The following is a 20041-nucleotide window of genomic DNA, read 5'->3' on the forward strand; positions in this document are numbered from 1 at the left end:
GTGATTGCTTTGTGCAGAAAAATTTTGGCTCCATGGTAGAGAAGATCCCTTCTGAAACGAATGTGGAGACTAGGAAATTAATTATTAAGGAGGATGTTACAAAAACATACATCAATACTGTTCAATATGTGGTTGGAAGGTAATTGAAAAAAATTATGTAGACTCTGACTTAAAAGGAGAGGGAGTCTCATAAACACACACTATAATTCCTGACAGCACTGTCTGGCTGCTGAACCTGTCACGCTCCAAAGTAGCACTGGAAAAAGGCCAAGCCCATTTGATAAGGCATGCTTTAAGCATGATGGAGACTGCCAGGGAACTTTGGTTGGTTTTCACTCTTTTCCTATGTTACTTCAGCTTCAGCTGTAGGAAGGCATGTTTCCTTGAAGCATTTCAATCCCCCTTCCTATTCAGAAAATATTTAATATGCTCCTAAATTTATGTTCCATTAAACTCTGCACATGAGCATATTCCAGAGAGGTGAATGAGAGAGCTGATCACTGTGTTCATTTTCATGTATTAATTGCAGAGCTGTCTACAGCTGCTTAAATTTCACCACCATTTACAATCCTTTTAACCATATTATAGTTGGGGGGTTTGGAGTGTTGTTTTGGGGTGTTTTGTTGATTGAAATAAATATTGAAGAAGATTTACGTAATACAGTCAAGGATACAAATTCAAGCCAATACTTTCCCATATAAACGTAGAACTGAATCTATATTATTCTCAAATAAAAATGGAAAGGTGATATTAATTTTGGTTGCACTGTTATTTGGCTGGTTTTCTTTCTTCCTCTTTCTTTCTTTCTTTCTTTCTTTCTTTCTTTCTTTCTTTCTTTCTTTCTTTCTTTCTTTCTTTCTTTCTTTCTTTCTTTCTTTCTTTCTTTCTTCCTTCCTTCCTTCCTTCCTTCCTTCCTTCCTTCCTTCCTTCCTTCCTTCCTTCCTTCCTTCCTTCCTTCCTTCCTTCCTTCCTTCCTTCCTTCCTTCCTTCCTTCCTTCCTTCCTTCCTTCCTTCCTCCCTTCCTTCCCTTCCTCCCTTCCTTCCCTTCCTTTCCCTTGATGCACCAGTAAAGATGTCCCACATCTAATCTAAACTCAGATGGATTTTTGAGAGCCACCCAGGGAATTAGTGTGGTCTTTTCCACTTCCAAGGAACTGAAAACTGAAGATTTTACCTTATGAAGAAACAAAGTAGTTCCAGAGGACCGAGGCATACCTTTTCCCCAAGAGCTTCATAGTTGCTTCAATGCACTTTAATACACTCCATCTATACAGGCTGTTGCCTGTGAACCAGCAGAAGTCTGATCTTAACTTCCTCTCTGCTGGAGACCTCTTTTTATGGATGATGTAGAGAAACATAGGGAGGCTACTCTTGCTCTATCATATTGATTTCACATTAGTGGTATAGTAGTATAGGATACTAGTTTTTCCAACTCTCTCAAACATAACACATCTTTACATTCTTCCCAGAAAATCATCTTTCCCAAGTCTTGACTGCCATCTGCTATTTCAACTTGGGACTCCAGAAAAGAAGTGGATTTTCTGCACAGTCATTCTGTTTTGCATTTCAGTGGGCTTGGGTTTACTGTGATTACTTGAAAAAATTCTAAACAGTCCTGTGAGAATCTAGGAAATACTTATAGAAAACATCTTTCTAAGTGTGCAAGACATTATGTGCATAAAAAGAGCAGCTAATAGCCAGAAGTTTGGCATATTGTTCTGATTTTTTTAGCTTTACCACTGTTTTCACAGGATGGTGGCTTTGAAAAAAAATGACCACAGAAAACAGTAGTAATACTTATTACTGGAAATAAAGTCTGGAGGTGTATCTCTTCCTTGCTTATCTTTGGCATATTTAGGATTCAGAGTTTCTTTAACTTGGCAAGCCTGGTCATGCAGTACATTCGCTCCCATATAATTACTTTTTGTTACTGCTATGAAATTGTTTTACATAGTCTCCAGACCTGCAGACATTCAAGCATATGAATAACAGACTTCTAACTTCAATCAGATTACAACTGGGAATAAGGTACTTAGACATGTGCAGCATCTGGTTGCAGAATTAAGATCATTCATCTCTTGGGTCTTCTTAGGCAATTATAGCATGAGATCTGTGCACATGGACTATAGGATTCATGCAATGTGGGCTTCTTTACCTGAGATGAGCAAAAATGTTTTTAGAAATCAAAGGACAATCCAGACAGCTAATACAGCAACTCCTGCAGTAAGTACATCACCTCCAAACAATCACCCTATTTACACACTCCGGCATTTTCATGAGGAAACACTGTGAGTATATGGAGTTCTTTAACCAGTTCAAGCCAAAAAGAAGTGTGGGCCTATGTGTTTCATCAAAATTAAGGATATTTTTTTGAATAACCCTAAAAACCCATTATATCTGATGTTTGAGAGAGGACAGCATCTTGCAAGACCTTTATTCACCTAGTTTTACCCAATTTGAAAAGAAATTAATGATTTCTTTGGTGTCTACAAGTTTAATTAACAAGTGTGTTGACTCAAAACAGTGCATGGTGTTAATGACCTTAGTGTAATACATCACATTTTAACCTAAATACCTCAAAAATTCTCTCATGTATTTTTCTATGTCATAGGATGTGTGTATTTCCAGCAGTAAAATGATATTTGAGTATTTTGCTGAAATAGATTAAAAATCTATTTGCTTAACAGATTAAAAACTGTTCAAATTATATTAACATTTAAACATCATAAAGATTGGATACTCAGACTCCTTGGAACAGAGTTTAATTTCCAAGCATTTTTCTTGATTTGACGGGCCTATTCATGAATAACTTCAAAAAATTTACTTCAGAAAATGTTATTATTGATACTAAACTGCCTATGAGCAGTCCATCCTACTGAGCATGTTACTTATTCAGATGCAGATTTATTTCCCAGTTCCTAATTCCTAACGATTTTCTTTTTCTGTCCGAAATCAATGCTAATATCACATAATGAATTTTACAAAAATCATTGAGCTGTATTAGAATAGTTACTGAACTGAACTTAATATGCTAAAATAATGTAAAAAGAGGAAAGAGAAGACTTTTCTGAATGTTTCTGTAAGTTGTTTTTAGTATATAGTCATTAATGCATTGAGACATGTACAAAAATGCATTAAAGGATCAGGAATATTTTCCTGCAGGTACTTAGAACCTAATAAATAATGAATGTGATGATTAACTACATGGGCAGAAGTACAGAGCATTACCAAGAAAAAAACTGCATAAAATCTGGCATTTGAATGGGTGTGCACCACTGTTTTTAATATATAAAAACACTTGAATATACTCAGTTGTGTGTGAAGAGAAAACAAAAGAAGTAAGCGTGCTTGAATTAACATCATTTTTTCAAATGAAACAGATTTAAATATTGCCAAGAGCAGTGAGAGCATCTGGAGTTGGGTGGAAGGGCAGCAGAACGAGCTGATCAGAGCACCATGACACCCTTCAGTGCTGCTTGAGCAGCCACAGAGGTTTGTGCAGGTCTAGAGAGCTGAAGTAAGACCACCACCAGGGCTTCTCCCTGCCCGGCGACGACCCACCTCGAGCCTCGGGCTGCCCATGTTGGGCGTGAGGGTCAAAAAGTTCCAGTGGGTCATATGGGTCGTACATGTCTTCCATTGAGCGGCGGAGGAGCTTGTTGGGCCAAGCCTCAACAGGTCGCAATACAAAGTCGACTCGCCCAGCCCGTTTCATCTTGGCAGGAAGGGTGACCCTCTTCATCACCCGGCTGTATCCCGCCGCTTGGGCGCTGATTATGTACGTTCCTGGAGGCAGGAGTCGCCAGTAGTCTCCATCAGCAGCTTAGGAAAGGTAAAGGCACAACAAAACGGCTTAGTTTTTAGCCTTTCATCCTTTATAGTTACATACTCACATATACGTGCATGCACAGACAGCACAAGTATTTAGGGGGCAGGCTTTGAAAGGATCTCAGATTTTGATTCAGATTTTGAAAAAAGTTCAGATGTAAACTCCAGAATGACAAAAAGAGACTCCACCTGTGAAAATCTGGCCTTTGGGAGCTAATGGAGTAAAATTCACATACAAAATGTCAGTAACTGCTGTGCCCGTGTCACAGGGAAGGGAATCTTTCCTTCATGCTGCTTTCCCAGGGGTACAAGAAATAACTCCAAAGACGTCAAATGAATTTAAAACTATGTGAAACTTAAGAAAGTGAAAGCAGAATCCAGGCTGCAATATATATATATATAGCATGTCTAAGGAGCTAAGAAATCCCTGCTTTTATTATATTACATTCAATTACTTTGCAGACATTATAGCACATAAGACTATGGAGTCAGAGCTGCAGCTGGTATAAATTGCCATTAGTGTAAAATGGGTGTAAATTTCCTCCAGCTGAAGGTTAGAGCCTGCAGGCAAAAGCAGGGAGTTTTAAAACAGAATATTTATTCTTCATTTTATATTTCCTTTATTTTTAATGGCAAGTTTCTTAGCTCAGTTAATGTTGCATTAATGTTATTTTCTCATGGAATTTCTCAGTCATTTTTGACACTGAAATTAAAAGACTTTCTAATCATATGACATTCTTATCCCCACCTAACTCAAGAACAAATGCTCCTTTTTCCTTCAATGTAAACACATTTTTTATTTAATTCTTAATTCTTTAAAGGTCCACTGCCAATGGAAAGCCATTGTCTGGGAAGAAGTTTGAAAAAGACCCTAATTCATGCCAGAGTCTCCCACCAGCCTCAAGAATCTGCATCATCCCCACTATTGTATCCCCTCTAATGTTAGTTTTTTTGAAAGCTGGAAAGCATCCACTACATTATAAACCATTCTGGCTTTACGAATTGATTCAACAACTATCATTAGAGCAAAATGTTACCATTCATGTCTTCTATTTTGCACTTCTATGGCCTATCCTGTTCTCAGTGAAATCAATAATAAAATGAGAGCATTGATTTCAGTGAGAGCCTAAAAGCTCAGAACTTTATGACTGTGAAAATTAACAGTTGCTTATGCCTCAATACTTGTTTACCAGCTGGTGACAGGTATAAAGTGAACATAATTCAACGTTCTAGTTTTTTGCATTCAGCATAACTATTGGCCAAAAATTGCATAAATTTATGCCTTTCCACATGAACAAAAAACATTGCAGGCCCTTCAGTCACTGAAGTTATTCCAGTTGTTAAAGTCAGTGTGGATCCTACTCTAAGGTCTATACCTTATGATCACAGTATTTCAACTAACTTATTCTATCAGGGCTCCGCACCTCCCCATGCTGTTACAGCCTCTGAGCAGGGCTACTGCCATATTCCTGCAAACATGAAACATAAAGGTGTATTTCTGAATCTCACTGAAGACACATTGGCTTTGACGGACAGCAGACAGTTCCAGGTGGAAGTTGTAACAACAAAGACTATGTCAGTCCAGAGACATGACAGACTCAACAGCCAGTCTGACATGTATTCTCTTGTTATTCTAGAAACCCACAGCTGAGCCTTCAATTCTCTATTAAAGCACCATTTCTATCAAATACAACAAGCCTTCTGCAGGTTAAGCTCTCAGTGCTTTCACATTGCCCCAGGAAAAAGCTCAAACTAAAAATATTACCTGTGGTGACATCATGCTGGATGCCCCTGACAGAAATACGAGCATTTTTTATTGGGTTGCCAAACTTATCAGACACAATTCCTTTTATCCCCCGATGAACCTGGCAAAGCAAAGCAAAGTTAGATGGGAGTAATTTATTACAGTACCACGTCCTCATCTTCTACAAGGAAGAGAGGAAACAACTTTCAAGAGGTTCAACCCATTATAGAGGCTCTCAGGCTCAGGCTAACGCCCCTTCAGATCACATCCTCTATTTTGGGAGCTCCAAGGTGGCTGAGGAAAAGGGATAACTGAACAAGAGCTTTTTTTGGGCTAGGTATGTGGCTCTGCATTGAGAGACCCTTCTCTGCACAGATCACTGGCACCTCATGATCTGACCACAGTATTTAAAGACTGTTTCTGAATGTCTGCCCTAGACCCAGAACCACAAAGAAATTAGAAGGTAAGGCTTTAAAAAACAATCTGATGCTCTATACACAATGAGAAGGTATCACTTATCTACTTGGGACTCATCATCGCTCTGCTGCCTGCACTTCACTACATGTCAGAATGTCATGATAGCAGTGTGTATAATATCCTTTTTCCCTTCTCTACAAGTACAGAACTGAGCTGCTTGAGCTGATGAGAAACATGCTTGGTGACAAACTAAAGAGTGATGTGAATGCTGTCATACAAGGAGGTGCACAAACAGCTCACTATATTTGAAGTTCAATAAAACAATACAACACTGGAAAAAAAATCTAAGTATTTAAACATTAATCCTCTTGAGGTTCTTTTTTTGCAACATTCTGAAATGAAAACATTTTCTGTTGGAAAATCTATATGACCTTTTAAAATGAAAAGTAATTCCATTTCTATTTTCCCCTGAACCGCTATAATCAGCTTGAGGTGTTCTTTACTCCACTTCCACCCCTCCTTCTTTCTCTTGGTCTCATTTTTCCCCTCCCCATTATCCTTTGTCACAAAAGAAGATTAGAAAATAATAACAAAGCATCAAAAACAGGGAAAAAATTTGTTCTTCTCTTGGAATATAGAGATGTTTACAAATAAACATTAAAATATCCACTTTACATTAATTCTTAATACGAAACTGGAAAAAAAGTCTAGTCTAGAGACAGCAGTTTTTTATTTAAGGTGAGGCTGTCTTGTCATGGCTCTTGTTAAACAGCTATTCCGTACTGAGTGGAAATATTCACTGGAGGGTTTAGGAACAACTCAGTATAAGGATTTGAAAACTGTCCCTTAAGAACTATGATGATGAATCATTGCAATTTTCTTTTCAGCATGGACTTGAGGATTTATCATATGGATAGTGGATAAATCTGGTCAGAAGAGTCATCTCAGATCCAAATTTAATTTACAGTGTAGACATACTCAAAGTAGTATGACCTCATCCAACTTCAGTAATAATTTTGCAATTACAACATGACAGGATAAAAATGACAAAATTGAAATTTCTTTAATGATGTTGATTTGTTTTCCTTCAGTAAATATACTATTTTTTGCTTTGCCTCAAGTCTGTGCCACATAAGTTTGGGAGAGTGTTTTGATATCACGTCTGATGGGGAGAAGAGATCAGTGTTCACGAAAATGAATTCTACTTCTGCGTGTTAAGCCAAGTAGATTTGTACACACACCAAACAGCCTGGTATATATCAGAATAAGAAAAGTTTGAATTGGTTATGGCAGACTTAATCCTTATCAGGAGTAATTCAGTCATCCTTATCTACAAAGTTATTTTGCTTACTGTTCTGCATTTACTCAAAAAGCTTTTCCGTCATAGACTTCTACAGTATCTCACACCATAAAAATCTTTACATCTTGAAGACTTCAATAGCAATATATATGGATTTAACCCAGCTCCATTTGGATTCACTAAAACTCATTTTCATCAGACAGCTGTAAAATGAAATGAGTTTGGTGGTCTGTACTGTAGACTTTATTGAATGATAATACTTACCACAAGTAGCAAGAGGTTGCTTAGAAAGGCCATAAAAACACTCCTAACAATTTTAAATTACTACATACTCTATCAAAATAAGGCATGACAGAAAGATAATCTACTAATGGCTGAGACAAAGATGAGCAACTTCTGTTTCTGCGTTCACTTACTTATCGTCAGTGAGGTATTTGTTTTTGCTGAGCTTAACCTTATTATTAAAAATTACTTTTAAATGGCATGTTTTAATACTCACAGACATACAGTTGTTCCTTTAGAAGATCAGGCTTCAGATTTTTTTAACTACTTTCATAAAGAAATCAAGCTGAAAAGTGTGGAAACTGCATTTCTAGCAAGATACTTAGAACCTCCCCATTTTAGCTGAAATCTAAATCTCCTGCTGCCATGCAGTAGGGTTTGGGCCACAAGCATGGAATATGGAAAGAAAAAAGTTCCAGGAAGCTCTTTGGAAAGCAGATCTTGTTGGTTTATTCTTCAAAAGAATGGTTTATTCATATTTTTCTGAATATGCAGGTTATCTCTAGCATTAAATTTTGGACAGTTGATTTATAATGTTGCACAAAGTATTTACAGACAATTCCCTTTTTCACTGTTTTCAAGGCATTTACAGTCCTCAATCTCCATCCCTCCTGCAATATAGGCAAAATATTATCCATGTGTCCTGCCAGACAAACTGAGGCACTGGGGCCCCTGTTGGGGTGTGATGATTGATTTGGTGCTATCTTGATCACTAACAGGGAAAACAGTAAAGAAATGAATATTGACAAAGAATGAAGGACCATAAAAGCAGAGCCGTACCATTTCCATGTAATTCAGAAGGGCATCTCTGTTTTCATGCCAGATTGTAAAGAGCTCTTCCTCCAAAGGAAACTTTTCGCATCCTACCTCCACGGTAACTTCAAAGCAATTTGTGTGAAGGTAATTAAAATCTGCCATACCTATAGGTTTAAAAAGAACAAGGAGAGATCATGAACAAGCCACTTAACCCTTAACTGGAGCTTTGTTGTTGCAGTCAGCTGAATGCAGTCCCTGTGGCTGTGGATTAATATATTGTAAAGAGTGTGCATGGCTAATATATAAAAAGTATTCAACAAATTCTGAATTCTACAACTCGTTTCAACTATGAATTAACTAATGACAATGACACTTCTTTCAGGTGAAAAAGCAGCATTTTAAATTATTATTCACCCGACCAAGAAGCAATGATAGAGAGATAAGGATTGGTTAATCATGGTAATTGGATAATCGGCTGTATCAGAAGTGATTGTCAAGGGTCACCAGCAAAGAGATGACCTTTTGCCATTAGTATGTTCAAAACTGTTTCTGTACAAAAGACATTGGATATAATTTTCAGAAGAATGTAAGCCAAAGATATTTAAACCTAATTCTCACTCATGCCCCAAAGCTTTCTAAATGCCTAGTTTCAACATAATTATTTGGGGATTCAGCTGAGTCCTATCTGAAAACACAACTGAAGCACTGCTGAAAATTTATGAACACTGATATTTTATCCATGCCAGTATTTCAGAAATCCTGAAGAAAACTAATTACTATTATTGGAGAAATCAAATTAGCAACAAATGAATGGGATGTTTGTCTCTGTTGTAGTTTTCCCTGAAAAACAGTTTATTTAAACAGATTGAAAAAACAGCACTTGCATACTCTGCAAGATGGATTCAAACTCATGCTGCTAAGGAATGAGAGCATAGCATTAAGCATTTATTTCTAGAATTGAAAACTAGAATACTATATGCAATAAGAAATTTGACCCTTGTCAGCTTGTTAACTTTCCTTGGGTCATATCAGGGCTGAATACATCCCATGGTTTCTGAATATAAATGTTACCAATGTACATTTTTCTACTTAAATCCCTTACAAATTATGTTTTGTAGGGGTTTGGCCTAAAGCAAACTGAAATGAATAAAATTTTCTCTTTCAAACCCTTGTGTCTCATAAAGGTCATATAGAGGTTTTACCTCACTTGATATGATGGTAAAGTGGTTTTACCTCCAGTGAAGCTGTACCACTCAGCACCATTTATAATACCTCCACGTTTTACAAAATTTCCACCGCAACGAAGTTCAGATCGGTCTGAGATGACTGGATGTGCATCTGCGTAGGCTTTAGCCAGCATTTTAAACATCTGTAACAAAAGGGTTTGAAATACATTTGTTTTTACAAACTGTAAACGCTGTCATTGCTGCTGGTAACTATTGCTGTTGCAAGCCCAGACCATACAATGAGCCACCCTACATCCTTGAGGCTCATTGAGGGGGTGAAACTCCATGCAAGGATATTCTGCCAGGAAATTTTCACTTGTCTTCTTCTCCAAGGTCCTTCTTTGCAATCCAATAGATTTAGCTAGAGACAACATTAAATACCAGTGGATTTTGTGATACTTGGCTTCAACTTATCATCTGGGGCAGTAGTAGAGGGCTTGTTTGGTTGTACTTCATGTCCTAGGTTTTAAAGCTGAAATTAGCTCTCCCTGTTATGTTTTAGCTCTTACTATTTTTACCCTTTCAAAAATACCTACAACAGCCGCAGCCCGACCAGATCTTCACATTGGCAGCTGATGTTTAAAATAGACAGAATCAATTTGCTTTGCACTTATCACTCACACAGGACAACCTGCCAGTTTGATCTCAATGACAGTTGCTTCTTTGTGGGGCAGAAACCATTCTTAAAAAGTGAAGGAAAAGATGTGGTGATGGAGGATGTCACCACTGATTTCCTAAGAGTTTTGATACTGATGAAGAACAGATGAGTCACCAGCCAGAAAAGAAAAGTCACAGGTACATGTAGTGAAGACAGAAGAAACAGCAGTGATCTGCAGAAAACATTTATTTCAGTCAGGTTCCTGCTGTTTTTCTCCAATGTTTATTCCAACTTTGTACAGAAATACCCCCTCTCTTTTTTGTCTATTTGAACCTCATCTACAGAAGGTATAATTTCAGATTTCAACATTGAAATTACAGAAATTATCAGATGCTGCTAGGTCCTACTACTCAGTATCATGAGTTTCATTGCTTAAGAAAACATCTGCAAGAAGCTGGGTGGCTAAAATCTTATTTTTAGAAGTGATCCTGAAACTTTAAGGTTAAAGACAAAAATGACCAAGCACACAACTTTGATCTAATATTTACAAATGTTTCTAGTAATCACAAGCTGAGTCAGCTATGGGATCAGGTAGGTGACCAAGGAAAGGTGGAAAGCGAGTGTTATGTAAGTGTAAAGATGTGCTTTTACATCTCCCTTGAGTTTTTATCTGTGTCTAAGTATTGCTCATCCCAGACAATTAAGCCTTCTTCAAAGTTCTGCTGGAAAGAAATGGATGTTAATTGTATATGTTAAGCAGAACTTTTACTGCCAATAGTTTGGGGCCAGACCCACTATCTAATTACTACAGGAAATTGGGTCCCAGTTCTGAACCTTCTGTGGAAGATATTTGCTAAAAGTTTAGAAGGTGCCTATGTGACTTAGGAGTATGTTCTTCACCTTTCCCCAAAATATCTGTAGATGTTTTATTTCCAGTGACCAAGTCTTTCTTCTCTTGTTTCACACCAAGAGGCACCAGACTTTTGCCTGGCCACTAGTGCAAATGAAAGAAAATGGGTGGTAGTGAGAACAGAAAGTAAGAAATCCAAAACCAAGTGAACTGGATTATAAAAAAAGTTAAACTTCTTTAAAAAAAAAAAAAAAAAATGGAATGTGCTCAGATAGGAATACATTTGTTATCACTTAGCAGCAAATGCATGACTAGTCATGGACCTCAAAGAAACTTAGACATTTAGGTGTAATATGGTGGAACAAAGGGCAAAAACCACAGAGGAATCCTCATGACTTTGGAAGCATGAGGCTTCACTTCATAAAAAGAGGTCAGTGCTGTTATCTTGGTCAGCACTTTTACCCCACAGATTGTCACAGGTTGGCTTTTTCAGGGGGAGGGAACAGTGTGTTTCCATTCACCAAAGGAAGTGAATTTGACTTGGTGTACACCATTCTGCTCCCGTGAGCACAGGCATCAATGCAGCTTCTTATGTAACCAAGAGCCTGCTAAAAACATCCATCTCCACAAAAGCCAAGAAATGGGAAAGTTCTGGATTAGGTGGGCTGAATCAGATGCAAGAATGTGAGTGTTAGGACATGGTCCAGCTCTAAGACTCCTTGGTCTCAGCAGGTACCAGCCCAGGCTGTGATGCAGGCCAAAGAGGCTTGAAATCCGCAGTGTCTTGGAGCAGATACCGAGAGGATCTTCATGCTACCGCATATACACCATGAGGGACACAGGGAGGTGGCAGCACCCAGATGCATTTTCAAACAGGGAAACCTGGTCGGCATATACTTCAGAGATTTGATTTAATTTCTGGCCATTATCTGCACTGCAGCATTTCACCCTGGCCTGAAGCCAAAGGTGCAAACTTGCCTCGTTTCCCCTTGCACAACAATTCGACAGGTCAGTGGTCAGAACAAGGGTTATGGCTAATGTACAGCAGCTAAAACAAGCTGCTATATTTCAGGATGCAGGTTCCCTGGCAGAAACAGCTGCAGATGACATTACTTAAATGCAGGTCACTTCACAGGTACAGGTTTTGTAACTTTCTGGGCAAAATTCAAAGTCATACTGATAGTGTTAAGGTTCCCGTGCTGACTCATTCAAAAAATTGGTTTTAATTCAGGACAACCTCAGCCCTCCTCTGTATGTTTTAAACTTCCAAGGTTGTAGCTAACCTCCCAGGCTTTGCAGCCACTAACTATGCAGCAGTCACTAGCTTGAGGTTTTCTGTCTTACACTGTCGCAAACCAGGGATACCATTAGGGCTTGCCCAGCTGTGCACTGCATTGGGATGGAGCAGGTTGTCCATGTGACTGCATCATTTCATTCAAAACACACATGCTGTCCCTGACTGGAGATCATGAAGGGACTGCTGTCCTTCCATCCCACACGTGCAGATCAGGATATCCCTAGCCCAGGTGATGGGATATAAGTGCACATGTTTATGATTTCCCCTAGTCCTCACCAAGAGCTACTGTAGCTTTCATTACCACCCTTCAGATATTTCTTACATGGGCTTTTTACTGATAGTGCCCGGTTTATTTTACTGCTAAATCATTGTCATACACACATAGTAGGTATCGTACAGCTCAGAAGAAATGGATTGATACAGAAAATATTGAATCATCATAAATATTTAAATATTTAATACGTGCTGGTGAGAACTGTCACTTTAGAAGAAGTCAGTCCAGAGATATGCTCAAAGATAACGGATGCTTCAAGTCAGAGATCAAATTCTGACTATTTTTAACTGCTATTCATTATATAAAGAACCACTTTTTCTTAAGAGGCCAGGGACATTTTTTACTTATGCTAGAAGGCTGAAAAACTAGCTGTTCATCTAGTGAGCATGTTGGCAATGAATACTAGATTGAGGAAACCAAAGGAAAATAGGAAAGATGGCAAAAAATTTCACAGAAGATTTACAGTGAGTCTCAAATGGGTAACTTTCCAGGGATGAGGGGAAAATCATTCCTGTTCATCTGACCTGGAATAAATGTTACAAGGCTGCCACCATATGGCAGTCAGGCTGCTTTTTTTTTTTTTTTTTTCTCTTACAGATTTCAATGGAAAATAACACTGCTAGTCAGGCTTGTTCCTTTTCTTCTAAAAATGAGTGGTAAAAATATCACAGCCTACACCCTTTAAATAGTAAAGCCTGGCATTTCCTTACCTGTGCCTTGTGAAATCAATGTTTGGCCTCACAAAACAAGGGTAAATCTTTACAGGTCCAGCTAATAGTGTGCAAATGATCCTATATTTTAAAGCACATTAAATAAGTGTAAAAATCATATTATATATATGTATATATACCTGCATTATATATAAATATGTGATTTCCCAGGGAAGTGGTGCAGTCCCCATCCCTGGAGGGGTTTAAGAGTCGGGTTGACATAGTGCTGAGGGATATGGTGTAGTTGAGAACATCAGTGTTAGGTTAATGGTTGGACTGGATGATCTTCAAGGTCTTTTCTAACATAGATGATTCTGTGATTCTGTGATTTATTACATTTTTAATACATACAAGCATCCATACACAGACATGTATACAATCTAAATAAATCAAAGTTTGTTACTTGTTTAAAAAAAAGTTTCCATAGTTCCACACATGGAAACCACACCAATATGCTCACCCTGGAAAAAAAAAAATTACCTTCTCATCAGGTGTAGGGGAGAACATTTTTTCTTCCATAGGATGCCTTGAATAGTCATAAGGATAGGTCACAACCAACTCACCCCCATGGAGGCTGGCAGAGAGCACAAATGGGATAGACCTCAACCACTTCATGACTGCTTTTGTCTCAGGGGCCACCTAAAATCCAAGAGAAAAAAAAAAAAAGCTGTGAGTAGTCATGCAGCTCCGAAGGGATCTGATCCTGAGCAAGGTGAAGTCCAGCGGAAAAGGGAGTGTGTCAGAAAGGAGAATGCTGAAGCTTTTTGGCTCTTCCATCCCAAAGGTTAATGTGGGGAGAGCAGCAGTTTGCTCCAGAGAATAAAGGAACCACACTGTTCACCGTAGAAAAAATGAAAAAAAAAAAGAAGCTTTGACAGAAGAATAACTTTTTTATTACAGTGACATTTCCAGCAGTTCAAAGTGATGATGGCAGCATTTTAGGTTTGAAAAATTGTGGGGTTGTACCACTACTCGCAAAAAAAACTCCTTGTCTGATTTAATTTCTGAATCAGCAGGATTGACTTTGGATGGATAAACTGGAATACAGGGATCAATTCGTAATTCTCAGTGCTTGTTGGAAATTCACTGCCTCATTTGCTATCCTTTGGTCAGGTTCATCTGCAAATAAATGAAAACTAATGAACATAAAGCACTGCAATGGCTGCAGTTTACCTGCAGTGAACTGCTGCAGATAAGTCACAAAATTCGTCTTTCTGGCAGTCCATGCTCAGTAACAGTGGCCAAGGGAGTCGGCACCGCACTCCCAAAGATGCTCAGGCACCCATCTCCCTCCAGCATGCAGGAGGCTCCTTCATCCCTTTTTCTGAGCAATAATTTCACGGACCTGCTCCGGTGTTAATTCTTAGGGGTAACAGTGTCATCTGGTGGCCGGTCCCTGCAAGCCCAGACACAGGCCAGTGCCCTTGGAGGAGGTGAGGTTCTGTTCTCAGCTTGTGAAGTTATCAGGGGAAATGCGGGTGAGGGCAGAGGCTGCTAATCCGGACTCTGCTTTGCACAAGTGCAGATATGCAGGTTTTTAAAAAAAAGGGCAAGATCTGTTATGATGGACTTAGCCCAACATCTATATGGGGCTGCTAACATTGTATAACACCCTTTAAGTTTGATTCCAGTAGCTGTTAGAAAATCAGACAGCCAGGATCCGAGTGGCTAGTGACTAGTAACAAGAATCAAGTCAGATATGTGCAGGAAAAAATTACAAAACAAACAAACAAAACAAACAAACACCCTAATGACCTATACATTAGGTTTGCAATAACAGTAATTCCTGTTTTGTTTGGATCAGTCCCTATTCTGCTATTGGTAGATCACAGCTTTGCAAGGAGTATCACAAACTTAGGTGTGGAGCAGAGAAAAACACTGTGAAGAAAAGTCACACCATGGATGTATTACAGCTCCCAGTAATGAGGTAGAAAGCAAACAGTCTCAGGAAAAGGCCATGTCTAAACACAGTTTTAGCTGGAACAATACAAGAAGATATCACCCTGCACATTCCTGACCTACTCAGGAGGCTACCTCCCTTCACTTATTAACTGAGTCCTCCTAGTTTGCAGGTTTCCTTAAAATGCCATGCTGTAGTTGTTGAGCTGAACTAGTGCTTCCAGCCACTGCAGCTGTGCTATTTGGAAAGGCTGTACCTCGTACTTGGGAAGAAAAAGGAACCTGAGGATTTCCACCGCTGCGAGGTGAATCATTAAATTAGTAGCTTGTGGTTAGCGTATGGACACAAGTCAAATTGTGCCACTTGTCCTCAGGAGAAACAGGCCAGGTCCATTTTATATGTCAACCTAGTGGCAGCTGCTGAATCTCTGTGTCACAACCCTTTCAACCTCTGTATTATAAAGAGGCAACTTAAACGTAAGACATGATATAACGAGCAAAGTCTGACGAACTCGGGAACGCACAGAATGCACTTTGCACACCTGAAACCTAACCAAGGTTTTTTGAATAACTGGGAAGATTAGACACAGATTTTCCAGGAAGGGCATGACCTGAAAAACATTTTTAAAAAGGCAGATAAGGGCACTCTGAAAGGAAAGGACAAATGCTGTGCACTCTTTGCAGTCTCACACACTCACTCACACAGCACAGAGGTGGGAGAAGCAAACAGCCCACCAAGCTTCGTGACAAGGAACCTGACAGTGTCCAAAGAACACTACCCACAGCAGTCAAAGTATTTGCTTTTCTGGTCTTTGTACAGTGCCCTGGGATGGTCTGATAATGACCTTTATCCCAAGGGAATTTGGAACTGAATGAGCCACTCTGATCTGAACCCTGGAAGTGCTTTGTTCATCCTTTAAGCCCATTTGTTCTGAGGAGTGGAAGACACCAGGTGGCTTGTAAGGGGCTGTGAGTGGCACTGCCTGCCCCATGGATTCCTGCTTGGGGGTTCACGGGTTGGCTGAGGACCTGGCACCAAGCCTGCGCCCTCCAAGCCCTGTAGCACCAGCACTCCCCAGGAAGATGCTGCCCCAAAATCTCAGCAGCTCCCTGCCCTGCCTGCAGCTGCCCCAGCTCCCACTGCCGAGCCAGAGAGGGCATGCCTGACACCAGAATCAGCTCTGCTTTCAAACAGCAGTCTTGGGCCTCAGTAAGATTTTTAAGTTGTTTCTGCAATTCAGTGGGCAAGGGTGAAATGCACAGTTTTATTTAGAGAGGTCATAAATTCAGTCCCTCCACCTGATTAGCCAACTCGCTCACTTGATACCTGCATAAGCCATGAGACACTGCTGTGTCACAGAGCCAAGGTCTTATTGAAGCTAATGTTGTGGAAAATCAGGAATTTCAATGGCACTATTTCTATCCTAATAGCATTTCAGTGACATCATTTACAGTGATTAAGGCCTTGAAATGTGCACATCCTGGTTCAGCTCCACCGGATGATATCAGATGCTATCTGTGTCACTCTGGTCTTTGACTATTCATAGGCTTTTCCTTTAATGTGGGTTTTGTGGGTTTTGATTTTTTTTTTCACCAGGGATCTTACTTTTTAGTCAGAGGAGATCAATTTTAAAGTATCCGTCTCACAAAAAAAATTCTGCATAAGTACAGGGAATAGTCACTACCTTTCTCAAACCTGAGTCTCATTTCTGTCAATTATACTGCAATTAGTCACTGTCTCCATGGCTTTCAAAGATTTCTTTTTTCCCTTTTAGAAGCAACCAGACTCATTTTCCTAAAGACTATGCCAGCCTCCACTGGCACAGACTTGCAAATTCTGTTTGAATCAAGCCAATTTAACTGATTTTTCTTCAGATGAAGCCTGAAGTCTCTCAGTCTGAGCCCTCAGACCACTTATTACAACAATTCATAATAGTGGGGAACAAAATGCGCTGTGCAGCAAGGGTTAGGGGGAGGCAGGAGCTCTCCTGAGTTTATGGGATTGGCTGGGAGCTCGCTTTCCATTTTCTGATCTTTATACAATGCCCTGCAATACTCAGATAATTACTTTAATAAGGCCAGTAATAAACACTATTAAGGAAATGAAAGCTGAGAGGCTGGTGTTGAAACATCCAATCTAATGCTCTTGCATGCACAAAGTTGACTACTGTAATAGCCATGGGTTCGTCTGCCTGACAAAATTAAACCTCATTATGGGGGAGCTGATTTGGCTGTCCTGCAATACCACCAGCAGAGGAGAGAGACACGAGGCATTGAGACCACTTATTGCCAGATTTCTGAATCATGTGAAACTGCAGTCGGCAAGGAGATTTTGTGGTGCCAACCAGGTCACAAGCAAATTGGTTCCCTCATTTGTTCTGCAAATCACATGGATTTGGAGATGCTTTGAGTGTTGTTTAGGTCAGTACCCACTTTGGGGTCAGGAGAGCATCTAGAGCTTCCCTGAGGTTTGGTTCTTTGAGGAATGAATCATTGGACCACCACTTTATTTCAATTTCTTCTTCAAAAACAGAGTCTGGAGCACATGTCATACAAGGAATGGCTGAGGGAACCGGGGTTGTTTAGTCTGGAGAAGAGGAGGCTGAGGGGAGACCTCATCGCCCCCTACAAGTACCTGAAAGGAGGTTGCAGAAAGCTGGGGATGAGTCTCTTTAATCAATAAGTGATAGGACAAGAGGTAATGGCCTCAAGTTGCACCAGGGAAGGTTTAGACTGGATATTAGGAAGTATTTCGTTACAGAAGGGGTAGTTAGGCATTGGAATGGGCTGCCCAGGGAGGTGGTGGAGTCCCCATCCCTGGAGGTGTTCAAGAGGTGGGTTGACATAGCACTGAGGGATATGGTGTAGTTGGGATCTGTCAGTGCTAGGTTAACGGTTGGACTGGATGATCTTCAAGATCGTTTCCAACCTTGACGATCCTGTGATTCTGTGATTCTGTATTTATAACCCCAGGACTGCACCCACTGAGGCAGAGCTCAGACAGAGGGTGGTTGTGTGCCATGACTTCCTGGTCCCTTGTCTGTGGTGACAGACGCCCCAGGGTAACCAGCATGCTGCAGCTGGGGCAGATCTGGCCACAGCAAGGGGGGTATGGAAGAAATGTTAGGCTGTCTCCATCCAGACCTCTATAAACTGCTATGATGTTACACAGCATCTAAGAAAGCTAAATACATGGTCAGAAAAATTATGTCCGCAAGTGTCTGTCTACTACTGATCATCCCAAAGACCATCAGAAGGACCAAGGCAGACACAGGACTTGAGAAGGGAGAGGGGGTGTTAGAGACAGAAGTCCAGAGAGTTATGGGGACTCTGAGCTGCACAGTGTAAGACAAGCTCACAGCTTGCACCGGGCCCTGTCACAAAGAGGGGTCAAAGACAAGTTTCTTCTTCCTCAGTGGTGCTTGAGCCTTCAATCCTGCACCTCTGGATGCAGAGAGAGAGTGAGCACATGGCTGGAAGGAGATCTCCGTCCTTTCCTTCATGTCTCAAAGTCTGCTGCACAGCCACTAGGTCCAGTCTGAAAGGGCAAAAGCAGCTTTCCTGGATACCTCCATGGAAAACCAAAGGCATTTTCAATGACATTTTTAGGCATGCCAGGAGGCCCTGTAGCCTCTCTGCATGTAGCTCAGGAGACAATACAGCCCATGAAAGAGCTCCCAGGAGACTGGGACCTTCACTACTGATTCTGCAAAGGGCAATGCAAAGAAAGGACTCTGCCTGGTAAGTGAGATGTTGCAGACACTATTTGACTCATCAGCCGTATCTCTGTGGACAAGCTGGTGGCAGTGCTTGGTGGCTGCACTATATAACCTTACCAAGAACTGAAGTAAGTGGCTGCGAGTTCATGTTCCTAAGACAGGGAACATCTTCCTGCAAGCATCTCCCCCAGGAAAGCACATACACTGATATGGGTCAAAAAGCCCAGCAGATAACAGACCTGCAGTTGCGCTGAATGGCCAGCCTTGACAAGGTTGAGAGCAAGACAACACTTGCTCTCAAATCAGGAACCCAGTGAGAAGCTGTGACCAAGACAGATGGGCTCTGCAAGAGGGTCTGAAATAGCACAGTGACTCCCAGTAAGCTAGAAGCATATATACATGCTTGTAATGACTGTTGGTTTGTTACATATTTTTGATTTTGCATGTTCTTCTGAGTAAACATTACTTTATGTTACAAAAGATGGCAAGTTCCTGACTAAACCGATTTTGTCTTGCCCTATGGGAACAGGATGACAAATACTGAACTAAAGAGAGCCATCTTCAGAGAGCTGCTGTGAAACACAGGCATATCCAGCTGAAGTCATGACTTTAGAGGATGAGGAAGAGGGTTTCCTAAAAAGCGAACAGGGATGTCTCCAAGCCTCAGTCCTATGGGGAAAAGCAAACCCCCTGGGAGACCAGATAATACTCTGTAGTGGATCCAGCTCAGAGCTCACACTTGCAGTGTTCAGGTCCCCTCTGCAAACAACGTGCTTCCACGTCTGGTATCTGCAAGGCTGGGCCTAATCCTACTTCTGAGATTCTTCATATTCAGTCATATACCATTCATTTGTTGAAGAAAAATTTCAGTTTGATATCTACACACTGTTGGTAGATGTACAGCTGTGAAAACTACTATACACAAGTGGGGTGAATCAAAACTATTATCTTTCTAGACTTTTCTACTAAAATCCCTTTTTTTTCAGCTGTTTTCATTTGACCTCATGTTCTGCTCCACATGCTCTCAACCCTTCTTTCCCATCTGAGGCTCTGTACTCTACTTGCATTTACCAGCTCACTGGTATCTGTCATTATTCAGTCAAACGTTGGAAACATTTAAGCATGTGACCTTATCCTCATG

At 40.3% G+C, this 20041-nt stretch overlaps 1 protein-coding gene across 1 annotated transcript in view; it reads right to left on the minus strand.

The window, feature by feature from the left end:
- Positions 1-3262: 3262 nt before the first annotated feature.
- CPZ (carboxypeptidase Z) overlaps positions 3263-20041 on the minus strand; it is a 38121-nt gene continuing 21342 nt past the window's right edge. Inside the window, exons 7-11 of the mRNA XM_074865031.1 lie at positions 13763-13921; positions 9561-9696; positions 8352-8491; positions 5594-5693; positions 3263-3822 (exon numbers count right to left, since the gene is read on the minus strand). Of these exons, the coding sequence (XP_074721132.1) occupies positions 3467-3822; positions 5594-5693; positions 8352-8491; positions 9561-9696; positions 13763-13921 (891 nt within the window). The 3' untranslated portion in view covers positions 3263-3466. The remainder of the gene's footprint in view (positions 3823-5593; positions 5694-8351; positions 8492-9560; positions 9697-13762; positions 13922-20041) is intronic.

Source organism: Strix uralensis, chromosome 4 (assembly GCF_047716275.1).
Source record: "Strix uralensis isolate ZFMK-TIS-50842 chromosome 4, bStrUra1, whole genome shotgun sequence".
NCBI classification, from domain to species: domain Eukaryota; kingdom Metazoa; phylum Chordata; class Aves; order Strigiformes; family Strigidae; genus Strix; species Strix uralensis.